Below are 19,633 nucleotides of genomic sequence, written 5' to 3' on the forward strand. Positions count from 1 at the left end.
GTTTCCATAGCAGTGGTTATGAAAAGAGAAAGTCGATGAAGAGAATCGATCAAAGCAGATAGGACCAACTGAAATGTTCATCGAGATTTCCCTCCTAATGGATGACATTCGTGGATAAGATGTTCAATAATCACTACGGCCAATACGCACCTAGGATACCTAACCTAAAATTAACCGTAACAAGGATCACATTTCCATCAGCTGCCATCAAGGAACCGTCATATGGATTGCCTGAGTTCCATTCGTATGATTCGCCATGGATATACACTATAGTGGCTTTTGATGTTCCATCGGGATCGACTGATTCGCCTGAAATAATAAATTCAATAATAAAGTTATAAACAAAAAAGATTAATTTAAAGTAGGGGAAATGTCTCTAATGTTGGCCTATGGATCTAAGATTGGGCCCATCGCTAAAAATCTGCTATTTATCAATTTTATCTAGATGAACGCGTTATTGGGACGTTACTAATGGATATTTTTGGTTGCTATTGAAAATTTAGTCGATTGTTGAATTTATGTATAGGCCCAAATTAGGGACACTTAGGCCGACATTACCTGCATTTTCCCTATCTCTCTGATTTCTTAAGTGTTAGTGTGCTGAAATGGGTAGCTCTAAGTATAAGTGCATGAAAAGCGTGTAAATATGTTCGTTCTCTTTCACTTAAACCTGCTAGAGGCGAAAGTAACCCCCGTTAGGGGCGCCCAAATCCACTATTGACTTTCAGATATTTAAAGTTATGATGTACTGTTCATAGTCTAAATTTTATCAGAGTTTAAGCAATCAGTATTTTACCTGCAATGATTGCTTTTCTTGGAACAATATAAGAGATGTTCAAATATTTCAGTAGTTCAAGTACGCGTTGGAGTGTTCTTAATTAGCAATTAAGACAAGCAATTTCAGCTCTAATTTGTTCCTCTATTTCCGTTCTTACCCATTTAACAGATCTGACAACATATAATAGCGCAACGGTGTGCGGTGCTCGAGTTTTATTGAAACAAATTGATTTTAAATTTCTTTGTCTTCTCGACTATAATATTAACAAAGTAACCGACTCATTGCAATCAAGAACCATCACCATCACGTGGTAATTAAACTTATCAGAGGCTAGCAAATATCTTCGAGGAAATGAAAAAGGGATGGAGCTGATCGTGCTATTCAGTACGCAAATGAAAAACCCACACACTAAGATCTTTTTACAGTTTACTGTAATTTTTTACCGAATATGGAATAGCAGAACATTCGGTAATCGGTTCGGTAATTTTTTGTTGTTTTACCGTACATTCAGTAAATTTAGCTTTCCGCTTGAACTGTCAAAATTTACCGAATTCCGCATTGTAAATTTTGCTGAATAATTGGTAATGTTTACAATACCGTTCCGTAACGTAATGTTAACGTTACCGAACGTTTTTTAACAGTTTTTTGTGTTTTTGATAATAAAATATGTCGAATGATTCATTTTACTCAGAAAAATAATTTATTTTCAATTGAATTCAGCTGAGAACCCGGACAAAGTTATCGACGGTAAACTTGGTCTGATGAAAACATGCGCACAATTTGGTTTTTTCTTTCAGCTGAGGAGGACATTATGTTGCTTATGCAGTTAGCATCAATAACTGGAAGCGGTTCGCCTAAATGAGAATTAGTAATGAAATAATGTTCCGTTCAGTGTTGATTATACGGAAAATGTTAAAAAAAAAGTTAAGTACTTACTATTCTCACCGGAGAACCGGACAACGCTCAACCTAAATGGCCGCATTGTTGGATGAAGACAGCTCGGTTGACAGTAAAGAATTTGCAAACTTTTTACAGTTTTGCAGCATGCCTTCAATTTACAGTTTCGATCAGCAATTTTTATTTACAGTTTTCGGTAAACTTCTGTAAATTACAGAAATTCATTATTTTTCATTACGGAAAGATGGTAAAACAACACATTCTTCAAAACTTTTGGTAAAACATAAATTTTACAGAACGAATGCAGCAAAAAAAAGTACAGAACAAAATTTAAGAAATTTGGTGTGCAATGAGTGTCGGCGTCGACAACAACTCAAAGACAGACAGGGAAGAGCGCTTCTTCGTCGTTATCACCCATTTCCGTTCTATCGAGCAGAAATCATCAATAATATCAATGATTTTACTAACGAGATGAACTAGCCTACGGCTAAAAATCTCAAAAATAAAGCCTAAAAAAATGATTTTACCATGCACAAAACAATAGTACGTTTGTTCCGATACGTTAGTTCATAAGCCACAACACGAAGCCATTGTATTAATATTTAAACTCATTGTTCTCAAAACAAAAGAAACGCTTCTAGCGTATCCACTTTTTCTACCATCATCCGTAGGACGAAGAAAATCTAATGGCGTTTCAATGCGCTCGGATGGAATTGAAACTCGTAGGACGAATTTAGAATCAAGAAACCAGTGTTAATGTGAATAAATTTAGAAGTTATCTTTTAAGAAAACATTCCATATTTTGTTCAAACCCAATCAAAAAGAGAAGTAAAGTGCGGGATGTGCTTAGTAGCACGGAAATTAGATTAAAAACCCTTAAGGCCCTCAGAATGCTAGATAATTTAGCTTTGAACTATTTAACTCACTATGTAGCACTTGTGTGCACACTAATGCGCATATACTCCATATATGCACAGAATACGGACCGCATATCTAGAGTCCACGCAGCATCTGGGATTTGGCCTAATTGTTTACAACATGGAATATCTCGTGATCCTGGACATGTAGAAGGATTCTGCCTCGGGAAAAAAATTTCAGTGGATCAAGGCCAAGGATAGTAGTTCAGAATTTGCTCACTACGTGGCGTTAGTGTGCAATTGAGCTTCCTGTACAAGCTGTATCTCGAGATCCTTGCCATATAGAAGGTTACTGTATTCAGCAATTTCGTCGGCGCACGCAATAAATTACAAGAACTCCTAAAACTGCTGAAGAGTCGCGATCATCATGACACTGTATCCAAGGAATGCGCCAGGGATGGTATTCAGTGGCATTTTATTCCACCGACCGCACTTCACTTTGGAGGCTTGTGGGAGGCAGCAGTTCGCTCAACCAAATACCACTTTTTAAGAGTAGTAGGAGAAACACCAGTAGCCCCAGAGGACTTCAGCACGCTGCTTACTCAGGGCCAAACTTGCCTCAACTCTCGCCCTCTTACGCCTCTATCCGATGACCCCAACGACCGCCACTGACACCCGCACATTTTCTGATCGGCTCATCCCTTCAGTCAATCCCCGACCTTACTTAACAGAGCTGCCGATCAATCGACTGGATTCTCTACAACTAACCCAAAGGAGGCTGCAAGATTTTTGGAAGAGATGGCGCAGGGAATACTTCTGCCAGCTACAAGCTCGAACTAAACGGTGGCAGCCAGCTGTTCAAATCGACGTAGGCAAGTTGGTAGTCATAAAGGACGACAACCAACCTCCTATGAAATGGAGAAAGGGAAGGATCAGTGAAGTCCATCCTGGTAGAGACGGTGTGGTCAGAGTTGTGACCCTTAAAACTGCCACAGGGTTTTTAACTAGACCGGTCGAAAAGCTTTGCATCCTGCCGCTTCCTGAAGAAAATTATAGTGCGAAGCCAAGTCAAACAGCCAGCCAATCATAACCTTTCCCTTTCCACCATCCCATTCCGTCGAAGAGGATCTGCTTTCTATTTTCAGAAATTCTACGAATTTCAGGGTGGGTAAGGGTGTTGAAGAGTACAAAGAACCCGTCAAACTACAACCCTGTCAACAACACGCTGCAATCGCCACACCAACTCAGATGGTCAGGGTAACAATATGATCGACTGTCTACTATCTACAAGCAGCTAACCGAAACAAGGTGATCACTACGCTCTCATCTTCTCCGCCACCACGGTCAAGATCGTCATCATCATCGTCATCATCATCATCATCATCACAGCTTTAATTCACACGGGAGTGATAAAGAAGGCTGGATAGTTGATGATAAGAGCGGCGGAAATCGCTCTGAGAGCCAACGACGAATAACATCGCATCGAGGCACCGAAGGTCTGTTGGACTGAAAGATACGGACCGACAACCAGTCCGCATCCACCTAGTCACCGAGACACACGGGCAGAAGACCCACGGCCGTTTTTTAATTCATTCCTTGTATTATAATGTAGTAGTTTTAAGCTAAATAAATCCAGTAGTGTTAAGTGAATAAACTAGTTTGCATGTTCCGTGATGTGTTATCAATAAATGGCATGTTTAAAAAACTGTCGCGAGTTACTAAACTGGTTATGGAAATTCCCAATCTCGCTGTTTTGACGCTGGAGGAAACATCCTACAATTGAAGACATTGTGATGTGCATGGAGACTTAATCTATTGTGTGATGGGAGCCAATTCACCCGTTGATGTTGGGGGCTGGAATTATCCCGTTACCCACTACTGAGCTATCCGATAAGGTAAACGACCATTCCCCCTTCAGTCGGTTTGGCTTAACTAATAGCTCGCCCCACATACTAACACCGCTAACAGGTTGGGAAAATTTTCCCCTATCTGATGGTACACACAAAAAACAAAAATTGTATCTTTAAAAAATTTTACATTTCAAATTAAAAGTTTCTCGAATTTGGTGGTTGAACTATGAATATTTTCAAAATGAATTGTTTTTCTTTGCTTTGAAAGTTTTTCTTTCATTATCGACATGTAATTTTAAAAGTTCATACTTTTAAAATAAAAATTGTACAACTGTCAAAATCACCTCTTGAAAAGCTCATTGTCATGGTCCAAAAATCCAATAGGGCATATAGTATGAGACACTAGAATCAAACCGCAGAAAATCAATCGTGCATCGTGTAGTTCCGGGAACAGATTCCGGTAGTGGAGGCAATGAGAAAGAGTAAAGTTTTCGCAGAAGGTAAGATTGCAACTACTGTCTAGATATTTTGAGGGTGGTTTTGAAAAACAAGACTAAAGGGTTATACGGTCAAAATTTGGTCAATATCAACTTGACGTATTTCTTTCAATTTTGCATTTAAAAAACCTGAACACCCCTCATTTTGAAGGTGTGTGTGTAGAATGTTGCTCCTATTTTGATTTTGGAATTCACTCTTCAGTTGTCAAAATGCCGTCCAAGCAAGAAGAGCAGCGTATCAAAATTTTGCTCGCGCATCGTGAAAATCCGAGCTACTCGCACGCAAAGTTGGCAAAATCGCTAAAAGTTGCCAAATCAACCGTTACAAATGTAATTAAAGTGTTTGGGGAACGTTTGTTGACAGCCAGGAAGTCTGGATCGGGGGGAAATCGAAAACCGGAAGCCGCTGAGACGACAAAGAGAGTTGCCGGTAGTTTCAAGCGAAACCCTAACCTCTCTCTCTGAGATGCCGCAAATAAGCTGGGTGTATCGTCTACAACCGTGCATCGAGCCAAAAAACGAGCCGGACTATCGACTTACAAGAAGGTAGTGACTCCAAATCGCGATGATAAACAAAATACGACGGCCAAAGCGCGATCCCGGAGGCTGTACACGACGATGCTGACGAAGTTTGACTGCGTGGTAATGGACGACGAAACCTACGTCAAAGCCAACTACAAGCAGCTTCCGGGACAGGAGTTTTATACGGCAAAAGGAAGGGGAAAGGTAGCAGATGTTTTCAAGCACATGAAACTGTCAAAGTTCGCAAAGAAATATCTGGTTTGGCAAGCCATCTGTACCTGTGGCTTGAAAAGCAGCATTTTCATAGCTTCCGGGACTGTCAACCAAGAAATTTACGTGAAAGAGTGTTTGAATAAACGTCTGCTGCCTTTCCTGAAGAAACACGGTTGTTCCGTACTGTTTTGGCCGGATTTGGCATCTTGCCATTACGGTAAAAAGGCCATGGAGTGGTACGCCGCCAACAACGTGCAGGTGGTTCCCAAGGACAAGAACCCTCCCAACACGCCAGAGCTCCGCCCAATTGAGAAATACTGGGCTATTGTCAAGCGGAACCTAAAGAAGACCAAAAAAAACTGCTAAGGGCGAGCAGCAGTTCAAGGGAAACTGGCTTTCTGCGGACAAGGTGGCTGTACAAAATCTGATGGCAGGGGTCAAGCGTAAGGCCCGGCAATTCGGATTTGGAAAAGCGGAAGCCTAACTGAATATTTTTTCCTGAATTTTATACTAATTGAACTTGAAAAAGAAATTTAATTTGATTTTTTAAATAAACGATTTCACCGATTTACACGCGTTTTCCCTTGACCAAATTTTGACCGTATCACCCTTTATTATTTTCCAGATCGCCAGCATATTGGGACGTCAGAGCACACTGCAAAGATGCTTTCGGTGGCTATCAATAGCGTTTGCAATGTATCGCTGGAAGGATTACAGATTCCGTTCTTTTCTATAGGACTCTGGTAAGATTTAGTCACACCAGGGTTTGCTGCTTATCGCCGGCCAGCTGTGAAAACAATATGCACTTTCGTTCGACCAACTCCGCTGCATGTTGGAGCCCCGCGTCTGGGAGAAAACCTTCACTAAAGCCATCCGCCAAAGACAACATCCCTGATATCAACATCCTGATGTGAATGAAAAAAGAAATATGAATATTTACAAAATACTAAATAAATAAATATAAATATTGGTTATTTCCCTTTAACATAAAAGCAATTCAATTAAAAATAATTCGTATTTGAGGTGAAAACATATACTAATTGCGGTGAAATAGCCTTCTTTTGAAGCAACACTTTTCCAACATCAATCTAAAAGTATTTGGTTTTAAGTTTGACAGTTCTACAATTTGATTTGAAAGTTTAAACTTTTAAAATTAATAACATGCTAAACTTTTGTTTTGACAATTGTTTGACTCTTATTTTGAAAGTTAGCTACTTTCTACCAAAAAGAACCAATGCAAACTTTTAATTCTATCAACGGTTCTTTTAATTTTACCAATGATTATTTTGTGTGTGTAGTACTAGCATGCGTGGGTGAGCTACCAGCTACGCCAAATCGACGATCAAATGCGTTGTTTACAAAAGCTGATACGTTCCTTCGAAAAAGTAATCTAGAAATACTTCTTGGGCTGTGTACCAATTGCCGAGTTAAATTTAACTCTTGGTTAAACGTGACATTTCTAAAATGCCGGAAATTGATCAGTTTTCAAACAGAACTCAGCCACGGTTACCAAAATTTAACTTCTGTCGGTCCGAAATAACCACGCTCGTACAGCAGGGTTATTCGATAGCTCATCTGTCACTTTTAACCACGAGTATCACGATCTTCATCGAAATTTAAGTATTATTATTGACAATAATCATAACAATCAACTCGTATATACATTGAAATACATATATAAAAGGGAAGGGATGGCCCAACAGGGCACCCGATTGAAGCGATTTGGACGAGGAGAGTGGGAATGCCAACTCCCTGCTGATAACATTTCGTGGATAAAGGGCGGGCTCTTCTCCCCACTCATTGGGCTGATCAAGTTGCTGAAAGGAGATTCTTTATTGTTCCGTAGATGCGTATAGGTGACTTTGCCTATCGATCTACCCAATCCGTTTTTGGCCCTTCATACAGCGACATGTTGAGGACAATCAGAGGTTATTAAGCTTGATCAAGACAAACAGAGAAGAGAGCCCACTGCTGTCGGACTTAGTTTCCGTGCTACAATGGGTAGTAAAGCACTATAAAAAAAAATCACCAAAGCGTCGATAAAAAAACCCATTTCAACCAAGTTGAATACATCTGTCCACGAAGTGTCGCAAATTCCTCTGGAGTCCCTTTTGAATAGATAGGGGAATTTACGTATTCTCGGCAACCTAAGCAGCGACCTTCTTTCTATAGCCTTTTTCTCTAAGGAACGCACAAATATGCAGTATTGGTTTGTTTACAATCTTTTGCTGCCACCTGCTCTAACAATTTCAGTCGAAAGAATTGTCAAAAACTGTTTTGAAACGCTTTTACAAAGCTCCAATCTTCTCTAGTGAGAGCGAGTATTGTCGGCAACCAGTTTCCATTTGAACTGCATGTAAATCTGCTGTTCTATTATCGGCAACTCGAAATCAGCTACAATTTGTAGTGCGTGTGTTGCATTTGAAGAAAACCTTGCTAGATTGCTTTTTCTCAGTGGTAAAAATATAGTCAGATTGAAACTGAAAGCATAAAGAATCGTTTGCATGCATTCAGCGAAGTGTTTTCTTAAGAAAATCCAGTGAAAATAGTGTTTCAATTTAGGTTGCCGAAAATAGTCTGTCATGCCGAAGCCGTCATTTCCCCTATATAAATATCACAATAAAGATGCGAACAATCTTTAATGTAATCTTTGAACTTTTGATTTCATGTATCAATATTGTTAATCTACCTCTCAGTCGCAATAGCAAGTGAATCAAGTTTTTCGGTTAGCATGTATTATTTACAAAAGTTGAAAGGCCTTTTCAATTGTTACGCCAGAGAACCTATTAGGTTTTGCAGCGTGACGTCACGAATGAACTCAGTGTTAATCTGCTGAACCTGTACTGGTAATTGGTACTGTTTACTGGTACTTGGTACTGTTTACTGGTACTTGGTACTGTTTACAAGCACTTAAAAAAAAAATCGAAAAAAAAATATTTTAAAATTTCCAAATTTTAATTTGAAAATTGTCGTGGAAATGCGTCGCGACAGGATTTTGCATCAATGTTATGCAACATTTCATAGTTGATCGAGATGATATCAATTAGCCATGAATTCCTTCAATAAGTTCTCGGTACATCTTTTATCTACAAATTGAACAAATAAAAAAAATACTAAGGCTGTGTTCCATTTGGAAAATTTTCACTTAGATTTGACACTTCGAAAATAAATTAAGATGTTCAAAAATCCCTCTGTTGTACTGCGGCCGATTTTCGAGAAAGCGTCTGTCAAATTGATTCCTTGTCTGTCAGAAATAAGTGTGCTGGAATAGCAGGTTTATTTGAAAATTTTCCATAGATCTGTCAAATTTAAGTAAAAATTCACCAAATTGAACACAGCGTTAATAACTTGAGCACAGAATCGTTTCTTGTTGTGTTTGTCGTATTAGATGCTAGATAAAAACTTATTTTATCGATATGTGTGCTGAAAATACCTGGGCCGAGTGGGTTCAAGGAGAAAGTCAACGAAGAGAATCTTGTCAGTGATACTTAGGACCTAATGCAATATTAAACTTGAATTAATCATTTCGTCCGACCACTTTCCACAGAGATGGCGCTGTTCCGCTGGTAGGAAGTGATAAAAATCCCCATATAGAAATTGGGAGAAGTGGGAATAATTCGCTTTCGGTGCATATTCAGTTCAAAAAAAGTGAACGACAATCTAAAGAAATTAGTCAGGGACTTTGTCGTTCACTTTTTTCCCGAAAATTATTGTTAAACAAGCTACAACTGAAAAAAAACGATTTTCCCCATACAGTTTTACCTGCGTTAATTAGTTTAGCGTTTTTATCTTCTTTTAGTGCTACTTATACTTTATATTTATTTGCTTATAGTCAGCATGGAAAAATTTATTCAGGAGTTTATTTTTTTTCTTCATGTCACTTTCAGAAAGCCAACAAATTCAAATTAGAGGGAGAGAACATTTGCTCTCACGACCTCAATCTCTCAACATGCCATGTATTTTGATTTGTCATTTTCCTTTCACAGAATACAAAATAGAGTACCTGACACTACAATTTTTTTTTTTACTTGAAATAATCTTTATTTCTTGTTTGTGTGGTTTACATGTATGAATTTTTCAAGTGACACAGATGCGTCTTTTCAACTTAAGTACATTTGAGATTTTAATTATTATTTACAGTTCCTAGTCCTATCAGACCTATTTTAAAGTATGACCACCTTGGTGGGATTGGTTTGATTTGAATAGGAAAAAGGAGACTACTTATAACTACTATTTACAACTACAACTAAAACGCTGTCCAGACTGGAGAGTTATAACATGTTATAACGGTTGTCAACTAATTGCAACACAGAAACCACCATCAAGATAGCGCTATAACATGTTTTAACTCTGTAGTCTGAACGTACTATAAAACGCTGTCCAGACTGGAGAGTTATAACATGTTATAACGGTTGTCAAATAATTGCAACACAGAAACCACCATCAAGATAGCGCTATAACATGTTATAACTCTGTAGTCTGAACGTACTATAATAGCAACAATCAATACGAAACTAACGATTTTAAATTGGCTCACCACTTTAGTAGCCTATTGGTCCCAAGCAAACGATTAACGTACCCTATTCTAGTTGAAATTCTATTACTACACTATGTTTGTTTTGATTCGCTATGAAAGTTTGACAGATAACATCAGGGGTGTGTGGATTCATGCAGAACATGCAGGAGTGAGTGAAATAGCTTGGGACTGCTTGAGACCGTTGTTCTGGTACTGAGTGAGCCAAAAATAATAATGATTTTCTTCGGGATCCAGTGGTCTTAGAGTTACCTCTATGATAATAGTACGTTCAGACTACAGAGTTATAACAACCGGTGGAAACTAACGATTTTAAATTGGCTTACTACTTGACTAGCCTATTGGTCCCAAGCAAATCGATTAACGTAGCCCATTCTAGTCGGAATTCTAGTACTACCCTATGTTTGTTTTGATCTGCTATGAAAGTTTGACAGATAAAATGAGGGGTTCGTGGATTTTCCTATGTTTCGAGGGGTACATCGATAAGCTTGGGACCGAAGATAGTACCAGAGCTGAGCCAAAAAGTTGAGCACGTTTATTCGGGACCTACTAGTCTTAGAGTTACCTCTATGGTTATAACATGTTATAGCGCTATCTTGATGGTGGTTTCTGTGTTGCAATTATTTGACAACCGTTATAACATGTTATAACTCTCCAGTCTGTACAGCGTTTAACCTACAACTACTATATACACCTAACCTACTATATAAAAATTGCTTATCAAAGCATTTTCTGATAAATTACATTTTTGTGCAAAGTTAGTCTTAATTTCGTTAATTTTGGAATCTATTTTGGCAATGCCTGCCTCCTCATGTAAATTTGTTATTCTAGTGTCGAAAGGACGATCAAGAACCATCCTCAGCACTCTATTCTGAGCGATTTGGATTTTGTTCCTGTGAGTCTGTGCACATGATTCCCACACTGGAGCTGCGTAGAGGATCGCAGGTGCTATGATTTGTTTGTAGACGGCCAGTTTGTTCACCCTTGAGAGACGGGATCTGCGGCAAATCAACGGATACAGACACCTAACCAAGGTAGAATACTTGACTACAGTTTTCTCTACATGCGAACGGAAGAGGAGCTTTTCATCGATCAACATCCCGAGATAGGTTACTTCGGCGGACCACTCAACCCTTGTGCCATCCATGATTACAGTACAAGATGGAGCCGGTTTCAGTTTGGACGATTGCCGATGGAGGGACATCATCGCTTTTGTTTTGGAGGGATTGATTTTAATTTTCCACGTGGTGGCATAATCAGCAAAGGCGTTAAGACATCGTTGAAGTTTGTTCGTTATTTCGCGAGGCATCCTTCCTTTGACGCCTATTGCGGTATCATCTGTGAACAGAAAAAACCAGCAATCGTCTCCGAGGGGAGGAATGTCGGAATTGTAAATGCTGTAAAGCAAGGGGCCCAGCAGACTGCCTTGCGGGACTCCTGCTGGGATAGAAAACGTGTCTGAAAGACAACCATTCAACGATACCTTAAACGACCTTTGCTGGAGGTAGTTACGAGTGATTTTAACCAGATGTAATGGAAAGTTGAAGTTACAAAGCTTGTACACATGTCCGTCATGCCAAACATTGTCAAACGCCTTTTCAACGTCTAACAAGGCCATGGCTGTGGACTTGGATACAGCTTTGTTACTTCGGATGTTATTCATCACCCGTACTAGCTGGTGATTGGTGGAGTGCCCCTTTCTGAATCCAAACTGTTCCGGATGGAGAATGGAGAGGCTGATTGGTCTGTAGCTTGAAGACAATGTTGGATCCTTACCGGGTTTGCGGATTGGTATGATTTTTGCTACTTTCCAGATGCTTGGAAAGTAGTGCAGTTCCAAACATCTGTTCAAGATAGTGGTTAGAAGAGACTGCACTTTCATGCTGAGTCTCTTCAAGATCAAGTTGAATATACCGTCAAACCCGGGAGCCTTCATGTTCTTGGTGCATTTCAGCGCTGAGCAAATCTGTTGTACTGTAATCATATCCGCCGGAGGCACCACACATGGGGAGGCATCTAGGTTTTGAACGCATTGCGCAACCTGATCTTCGAGCGGACTTTGGATATTCGAGCCAAGCAAATGCGATGAAGCGACATGCTTGCCGATCGCATTTGCTTTCTCCTGTGGGGTGATTAAAAGCCGATCGTCATCATTATCGACTCTGAGAGGTGGAACGGGTTTGGGATGAGTTTTCAGGACCTTGGCTACCTTCCAGAATGGTCTGGAGCGGTCGTCCAGATTCTGGACTCCACAGCAAGGGCCTCGATGATAGAGGTGCAGATATGGGCCAGAGTGTGGTATTTTATTCCTTTCTTGACGACGACCGCAATACCACCCCCCCCCCCTGGAGCTGTTGCGATCAAGCCGGATAATGTTGTGGTCAGGCAACTAGAAGCTGTCGCCGGACTTTATATGGGTCTCGGTTAGAAGGCCCACGTCGATGCTGTGCTTGCGGAGGAAGTTGGCAAGCTCAATCTTTTTTGCTCTTACAGAGCAAGCATTCCAGGTGACGATAGTTAGCGGTTTAGACGCCATACTGGATGATGAACTTACCGTGCACTTGGATCTGTTCGGGCTTATTCCGGCACTTACGAAGAGCACTGGACATGTTGACGAAAATTTCCATCAGTTCATCCACTGAGAACAGATCGGGGTTGTTGTTTTGCGCTGTTGGTTGTCTCCAGAATCCAGGGGGAGACGGAGAGTTTTGGCCAGCAGAATCACCGGAAGTTGCTTGAGTGGGATGCACCCGCGAATTTGCTTGCCTTTGCTGAGGAGCACGAAGAGGCAGGAAATTCTCCGTCCGAAATGCCGGGACTTTGTCCTTCTTGCGTCCTGGTTGGTTGTTAGTTGCCACCTGTTTTCGGATGCGTTTGAAGTCCTCGCGTTTGGAGCACTGTCTGTCGGAACCTTGATGTGCACGACCACAGTTGGCGCATTTTAACGCCACGGCTCCATCCGCAGGGCAGTTGGAAGTGGCGTGTTCTTGAGCGCAGTTGCTGCAGCGTGGCTTGATGTTGCAGTTGCGGGTACCGTGTCCAGAATTGAGGCACCGCTGGCACTGCGTTACGTCACGATGGCCGCCACGGTATGGCTCCCATCGTACGATGATGGAGTAGATCGATCGGATGACTTGCAGCGCATTGAGCGTCACCATCCCTTTCTGGAAGTGCACCAGGAAAAGACAATCCGGGTACGTCTTCACGTTTTCGTCTCTCCTTGTCATTCGGAAGACACCGATTGGGGCTAGCTTGTACCGGTTGATTTCAGCTTCGACCATCTTGGGGTCGAAGTTTGGTAGACCCTTGATGACTACCTTGAAGGGCTCCTCACCGGGGATGTCATGCGTGAAGAATTCCGCCTTGGAATCCTTCAAATATTTCACGGCCACCTCGTACTCCGGTTTCGTACGGAGCATCACCTTGGTGCCGATCCTGCCGAGCTTAAACTCAGCTGCAACGCCCAGCGATGAGAGATCGCCAATCAGCGTGTTGAGTGGTACTTGCTTCACCACCAGTGGAGGAAGCTTGACTTTCGCCGCACTCGGGCCGGTAGAATTCTCGGTTTCGACGGCGTGGCCGAAATCATCGCTGTCGCTAGCGTTCGTCGCGGTAACATCGTCGCGTCCACTCGTACCATCGGACTGTCCTTGATTCTTCTTCCTCTTTTTCGCCCGCTTCTCCGGGACTGGGTTGGTATTCCCAACATCGGTGGGAAGAGTAGCGTACCTATTTGAGGTAGGTACCGAGCTACCCTCACCACTGTTTTTCTTCTCCGCTTGGTCACGAAGTCTGCTCCGGGAGCGCTGTCTTCCCATCATGCGATGCGACCGACACTACTGACGACGCGACGTGCAGTATAGCTGCAAACGTTTGTAACAAACTATAGGTTAATCGAACAACTCGACAGAGCGAGCAAAGACTGAACTGTACTGCTTGACGTTCAAACAGAGAATGTCTGATGACACTACAAAACATGTCTGGTACCTCTATATACGCATTTACTTCAACATTTGAAGTCCCTCGTTTTTTACATATTCTCCGCAAAAAATACTTTCTGCCCCGCCCCATTCTTAAAAATTGGCGGGAAATTCTGTTAGGGATGAGCTGTTTTGTGTGCAGAATGTGTAAAAAAGGAGGGACTTCGAATATTAATCTAAATTGATATATAAAGGTACCATACATGTTTTGCACTGCAGTGTCCTCTTCGAACAATTAACGGAAAACAGATTGTGTGCAGTTTCCGATACATGTCACTGCAAATAACAGCAGTGACATCTGATGGAACATGAATGTAGAAGCTTGACAAAATGATTAATTGTTTCGCTTAGCTGTAAACAGAAAATCGAGGAAGAGAATCGAACATTACAAGTGGGCCCTTTTGAACGCTCACGGTCGAATTTCAGAACCTAGCACTGAAAAAAAAAACTCGTCGGTACCTCTATTTATCCTAAGAGATAATCATTGCAAGTCCCTCCTACTTCAAGAATTATGCAAAAAAAACTGGGGCTGTATAAACCGTTCTATAGCATAATTTTCCAAGTAGGAGGGACTTTCATAGCTAATCTAAAAGCATAAATAGAGGTACCGTCTGATAGTTTCAGAGCTTGGTACAGAAAACTGTAATCTGTGTAGGAAAATCCTTTTTGACACCACAGAAACACCCCGTTCCCGTTTTCTTATGCAAAATAATGAATGTGCGTTCACAAAACGCACGAAATCTTAAAAAATCATATTAAGAATTTTTTTTAATTCAATCAATAGATTAAAGATGTACCGAGAATTAAATGGAGGGATTTCAAGCTAAACTGCTCTGATCGCGAAATATTGACTATCAATACCGAAATTTCCCATAAATGTCCAACCCATTTTGTGTGGTGTGTACTGCTGTCTTTCAGTGTTGCCCAATGATTAGGGAACTTTCATAAATAACGTAGTAGTTGAGGGAGGAGAGGGGTTTCTCAAGTTGGGACCGGCCATGTATTAGGTGTATTGCAAAACACGCTCCGAAGGGGAAGGGGGGTTAATTGGACAAAAATATACGTAATTTATGGATGGCCCTAATTTTACTTCCAAGGCTGTGTCGCAATGGGTGAGTTTAATTTAACTCGCGGTTAAAAGTGACAGATGAGTTATCGAATAACCCTGCTGTACGAGCGTGGTTATTTCGGACCGACAGAAGTTAAATTTTTGTAACCGTGGCTGAGTTCTGTTTGAAAACTGATCAATTTCCGGCATTTTCGAAATGTTACGTTTAACCAAGAGTTAAATTTAACTCGGCAATTGGTACACATCCCAAGAAGTATTTCTAGATTACTTTTTCGAAGGAACGTATCAGCTTTTGTAAACAACGCATTTGATCGTCGATTTGGCGTAGCTGGTAGCTCGCCCACGCATGCTAGTACTACCATCAGATAGGGGAAAATTTTCCCAACCTGTTAGCGGTGTTAGCAACAATCAATACGAAACTAACGATTTTAAATTGGCTCACCACTTTAGTAGCCTATTGGTCCCAAGCAAACGATTAACGTACCCTATTCTAGTTGAAATTCTATTACTACACTATGTTTGTTTTGATTCGCTATGAAAGTTTGACAGATAACATCAGGGGTGTGTGGATTCATGCAGAACATGCAGGGGTGAGTGAAATAGCTTGGGACTGCTTGGGACCGTTGTTCTGGTACTGAGTGAGCCAAAAATAATAATGATTTTCTTCGGGACCCAGTGGTCTTAGAGTTACCTCTATGGTGTTAGTATGTGGGGCGAGCTATTAGTTATGCCAAACCGACGATAAAATGCGTTGTTTACAAAAGCTGATATGTCCTTCCGAAAAGAAATCTAGATTTGTAGTTATCATTCAGGCAAGGAGCGCTTGCGCCATCGAGACGACGCCGCTAACAGCAGCCAATGATCTCGACGGGAATGACGCGCAAAGTTCGAGGTGCAAAACTCGAACTCTGCGCGCTTGACAGCAACTGCCTTCCTACTGCTTCTGCTGTTGCTGCTGCTACTGAGCTGCTGATGCTGCTACTGCTGCTGCTGCTACCTGCTTACGCGCCGTTCGAAGCGAAAATGAGTTGAGGCACATTAGCAGCGCTGTTTTATAACTTTTCTGATTCAAGCAGCACGATGTGCAACCAAATTGTACTTGATTATGAGGACTGGGTTTGGGGAGAACGTTTATTTCATGAAAACAGTGATAAAATTATCACTTTTTATTTGTCCATTTTTAAAATAGTTTTTATTGAAAAATTGAAAAAAAAAAGTTTATTCCAACAGCTTACGAAAGGTATTTCCTATCGATTGGTGTATTCGGATTTTAATTTCATCTATAAATGACAAAGCTTATAGTCGCAATATTAGATTTTCGATTTACCCCCAGTACCTTCCCGTAAGATGTAGTCTACGTCAAAAAAATCAGTTTCATTGGTTGGAGGACAGTCGGGAAATAGCGGTGGGTGCCCGTAAAGGAACATTCAATGTAAAAAATACTACCGTTTTTTTTTTACAATAGTAAATGGAGGTTGTGTTATCCGTATTAATTAAATCTTTTTCACGAACAAACTAACCCAACAAACAATAGCTAAATAAGCCTGCATAAGCTGTTCTGGAGGTAAAATATATTATTGAGAAACTTTATCCGATCAATTTTAACCTAAGCGCAGTCGCGTCTAATTACCAAAATAAGGAAAGGTATTTTTGCAAACGAATAAAAAGAAAATTTCACTCAAATTGATCCGGGTTTTTATTGTATTTCAAGATCAAATTTTCTCTTTCTAGTGATGCATAATCATTTCAAAACTAGTTATATTTAGTTAATTGTTAAAAAAAATTTATCGGCAATCAATTAATATTTTAATTGGATTTAATTGGAAGGTTAATATTTTCCAATTTTGGAATATTATGATTATACAGAAATGCATTTTAAGCTTACAGACAGTTTATGGTAACCCTTTTGTGATCACACTATGATCATTTGATCAATACAATACATTCTTTCAAATATTGAATAATGGTAATGCTAACGTTTATTACTGATTAGGAAAATTACGTTTATTCGATAAAAGCACATGTTTTAAACTGAAGGGTAAAGAGAGGTACATATGTCAAAAACACTCAGTGCTGCCAGTCTGTTCAGGTGCGGAAGCCAGTGTGTACAGAAACGTTGATTTGTGTATGAAAACATAACACATTTCCCTCCTTTAACGGCCATCTGGCGAGAAGATGATTCGTGGCTTCCTGGCTCTTGTCGACCTTCGTGGAGCTGCTGGAGGTGTTACCACTCCGCTAGCATCGCGGGTGATGCTCGGGGTGGTGAACTGCTCACCACCACTGTTTGTTGATACCTGGGGTGATGGTGGCTGTTCCTGAAGACCGGCTGTAGTGGAACCGTCGATTGGTGTTGATTCCAACGCAAATCGTGAAGAATATGGATCTGGTTTGTCACTCATACCACAGCCATTTCTCGGCAAACCAGGTACGCGATTCTGGAGCTGATCGATATGCCGTTTACACTTTTTGCCATTATAGTCAACCTGATAGTGCAAGTCTCCTAAGCGAGCCGAAATTACACCGGAGACCCATTTATCCATCCATGGGTTGAAAGACCGAAAATAAACTGGCTGGGAGACGCCAAACTCACGAAACGATGAATCCAACTTATTTTTCTGTTGTTGGCAGATTCTTGTAGTGAGATCCGCTGGCAGCAGTAGATTCAGGCGTGTTCGAATGTTCCTACCGAGAAACAGTTGACATGGCGATTGACCAGTAGTAGAATGAGGTGCTCTTCTGTATTGTCGAAGAAACTCGTTCAAATTGAGTTGAATGTTGCTTCTCGTTGTATCCATTGCTTTCAAAGCATTCTTCACTGTCTGGACACAACGCTCGGCCTGTCCATTGGTTGATGGGTGGTACGGAGCAGTTAACTTGTGATACCTTACGCCTACCATCCGAAGATAAGTCTTGAACTCAGTAGATGTAAAATTAGTTCCATTATCTGAAACAATAGTTGTGGGTACTCCATACGCTGCAAAAAGTTCATCTAGGAGAGCAATTGTAGCACTAGCGGTCATGCTGATGGTAACCTTCACCTCGATCCACTTACTATACGCGTCCGTGATTATGAGTAACATCACTCCAAGATACGGCCCAGCATAATCTATATGAATGCGCTCCCACGGCGCCTTCGGGTACTCCCACACGTGATCGCGAAACTTTGGAGGATCGTTGGCATTTTTGGCACATTCATGACACTCCTTTGCAGCGCGCTCGATGTCCGCATCGATTCCGGGCCAATAAATAAACGATCGCACCAGCCCCTTCATCTTCACTATTCCTAGATGTCCGACGTGTAAATCCTTCAGTACAGCTTCCTGCAAAGAGCGCGGTACTACCACCCTGTGTTCATATACTAGACATCCAGCTGCAGTTTTGTAGTTGATTTCGGGGGACTTGAAGCCTACACGTTCCAAAGATTGGCCCTCCTCGAGAGCGCGAAGAATCTTGCCCAAGACGTCATCTCGCCGTGTTTCCTGGGCGATTCGTTGAGCATGGATTGGTAGCTGTTGGATTTGATGCAACATAAAACAATCGAATGCATCGAACTGTTCGTCTCGTCCGATAGTCATCTCTCTCAATAGGTTTACTCCACACCCTGGAACAACACGGGAACAGTAGTCTGCGTTGACATTTTCCTTCGTTCGTTTGAAAACAACGTCGAAATCGAAGTTTCCCAGAAAATCGGCGTAGTTGGCCATACGGCTAATGCAAAGCGTCGGAAGCGATTTTTCTGGATGTAGTATCTGTGACAGCGGCTTGTGGTCAGTTATTAATGTCCAGTGATGTGCATACAGGTACATGAAAAATTTCTGCACAGCCCAAACTATCGCAAGGGCCTCCTTATCCATTTGTGGGTAGCGCTGCTCTGTCGTGCTTAACGTTCGACTGGCATAAGCTATCGGTCTTTCCACTCCATCACTCAGACGATGCGACAACACCGCCCCCAGTCCTGTACTACTGGCATCCGTTGCTAGCAGTAATGGAAGCTCCGGATCGTACTGCATTAGCACCTGTGGTGAAATCAATGCACTTTTGATTTCTGCGTACGCTGTCTCGGCGCTTGCTGTCCACTTGAAACTGTCGTGGAGTAACATATCTCGGAGAGGCCTGTCCCGTGTGGAAAGGTTAGGAATAAATGCGCTGTAATAAGTTGCCTTTCCCAGAAACAGCTGTAGTTCTTCGGGGCTCGACGGCTTTTTTGCATCCCGTATTGCTTCAATATGCCTGTCCGACTTATGTACTCCTGCAGCGTCGATTTTATGTCCCAGGAACTCCACAGCAGGAGCCCCGAACACGCACTTTGAACGATTTAGGCGAAGTCCATTAGTTCTCAGCCGCTCCAACGTTTTCTCTAGCACATCCAACATCTCCTCGAAGCTTGCCGCATGTATCAAAATGTCGTCGTAGAAATTCACAACATTCGAAAG

At 41.4% G+C, this 19,633-nt stretch overlaps 1 protein-coding gene across 7 annotated transcripts in view; it reads right to left on the reverse strand.

The window, feature by feature from the left end:
• LOC135701305 (uncharacterized) overlaps positions 1–19,633 on the reverse strand; it is a 118,225-nt gene that overhangs the window by 34,381 nt on the left and 64,211 nt on the right. For all 7 annotated transcript variants that reach the window (XM_065222051.1, XM_065222052.1, XM_065222048.1 and 4 more), the window contains one exon: positions 151–309. In XM_065222051.1, coding sequence (XP_065078123.1) covers positions 151–309 — 159 coding nt within the window. The remainder of the gene's footprint in view (positions 1–150; positions 310–19,633) is intronic.

The sequence above is a fragment of the Ochlerotatus camptorhynchus genome, unplaced genomic scaffold (genome assembly GCF_037179485.1).
Source record: "Ochlerotatus camptorhynchus isolate MF236.1 unplaced genomic scaffold, CSIRO-AGI_Acam_v1.1 ptg000155l, whole genome shotgun sequence".
Taxonomy (NCBI): domain Eukaryota; kingdom Metazoa; phylum Arthropoda; class Insecta; order Diptera; family Culicidae; genus Ochlerotatus; species Ochlerotatus camptorhynchus.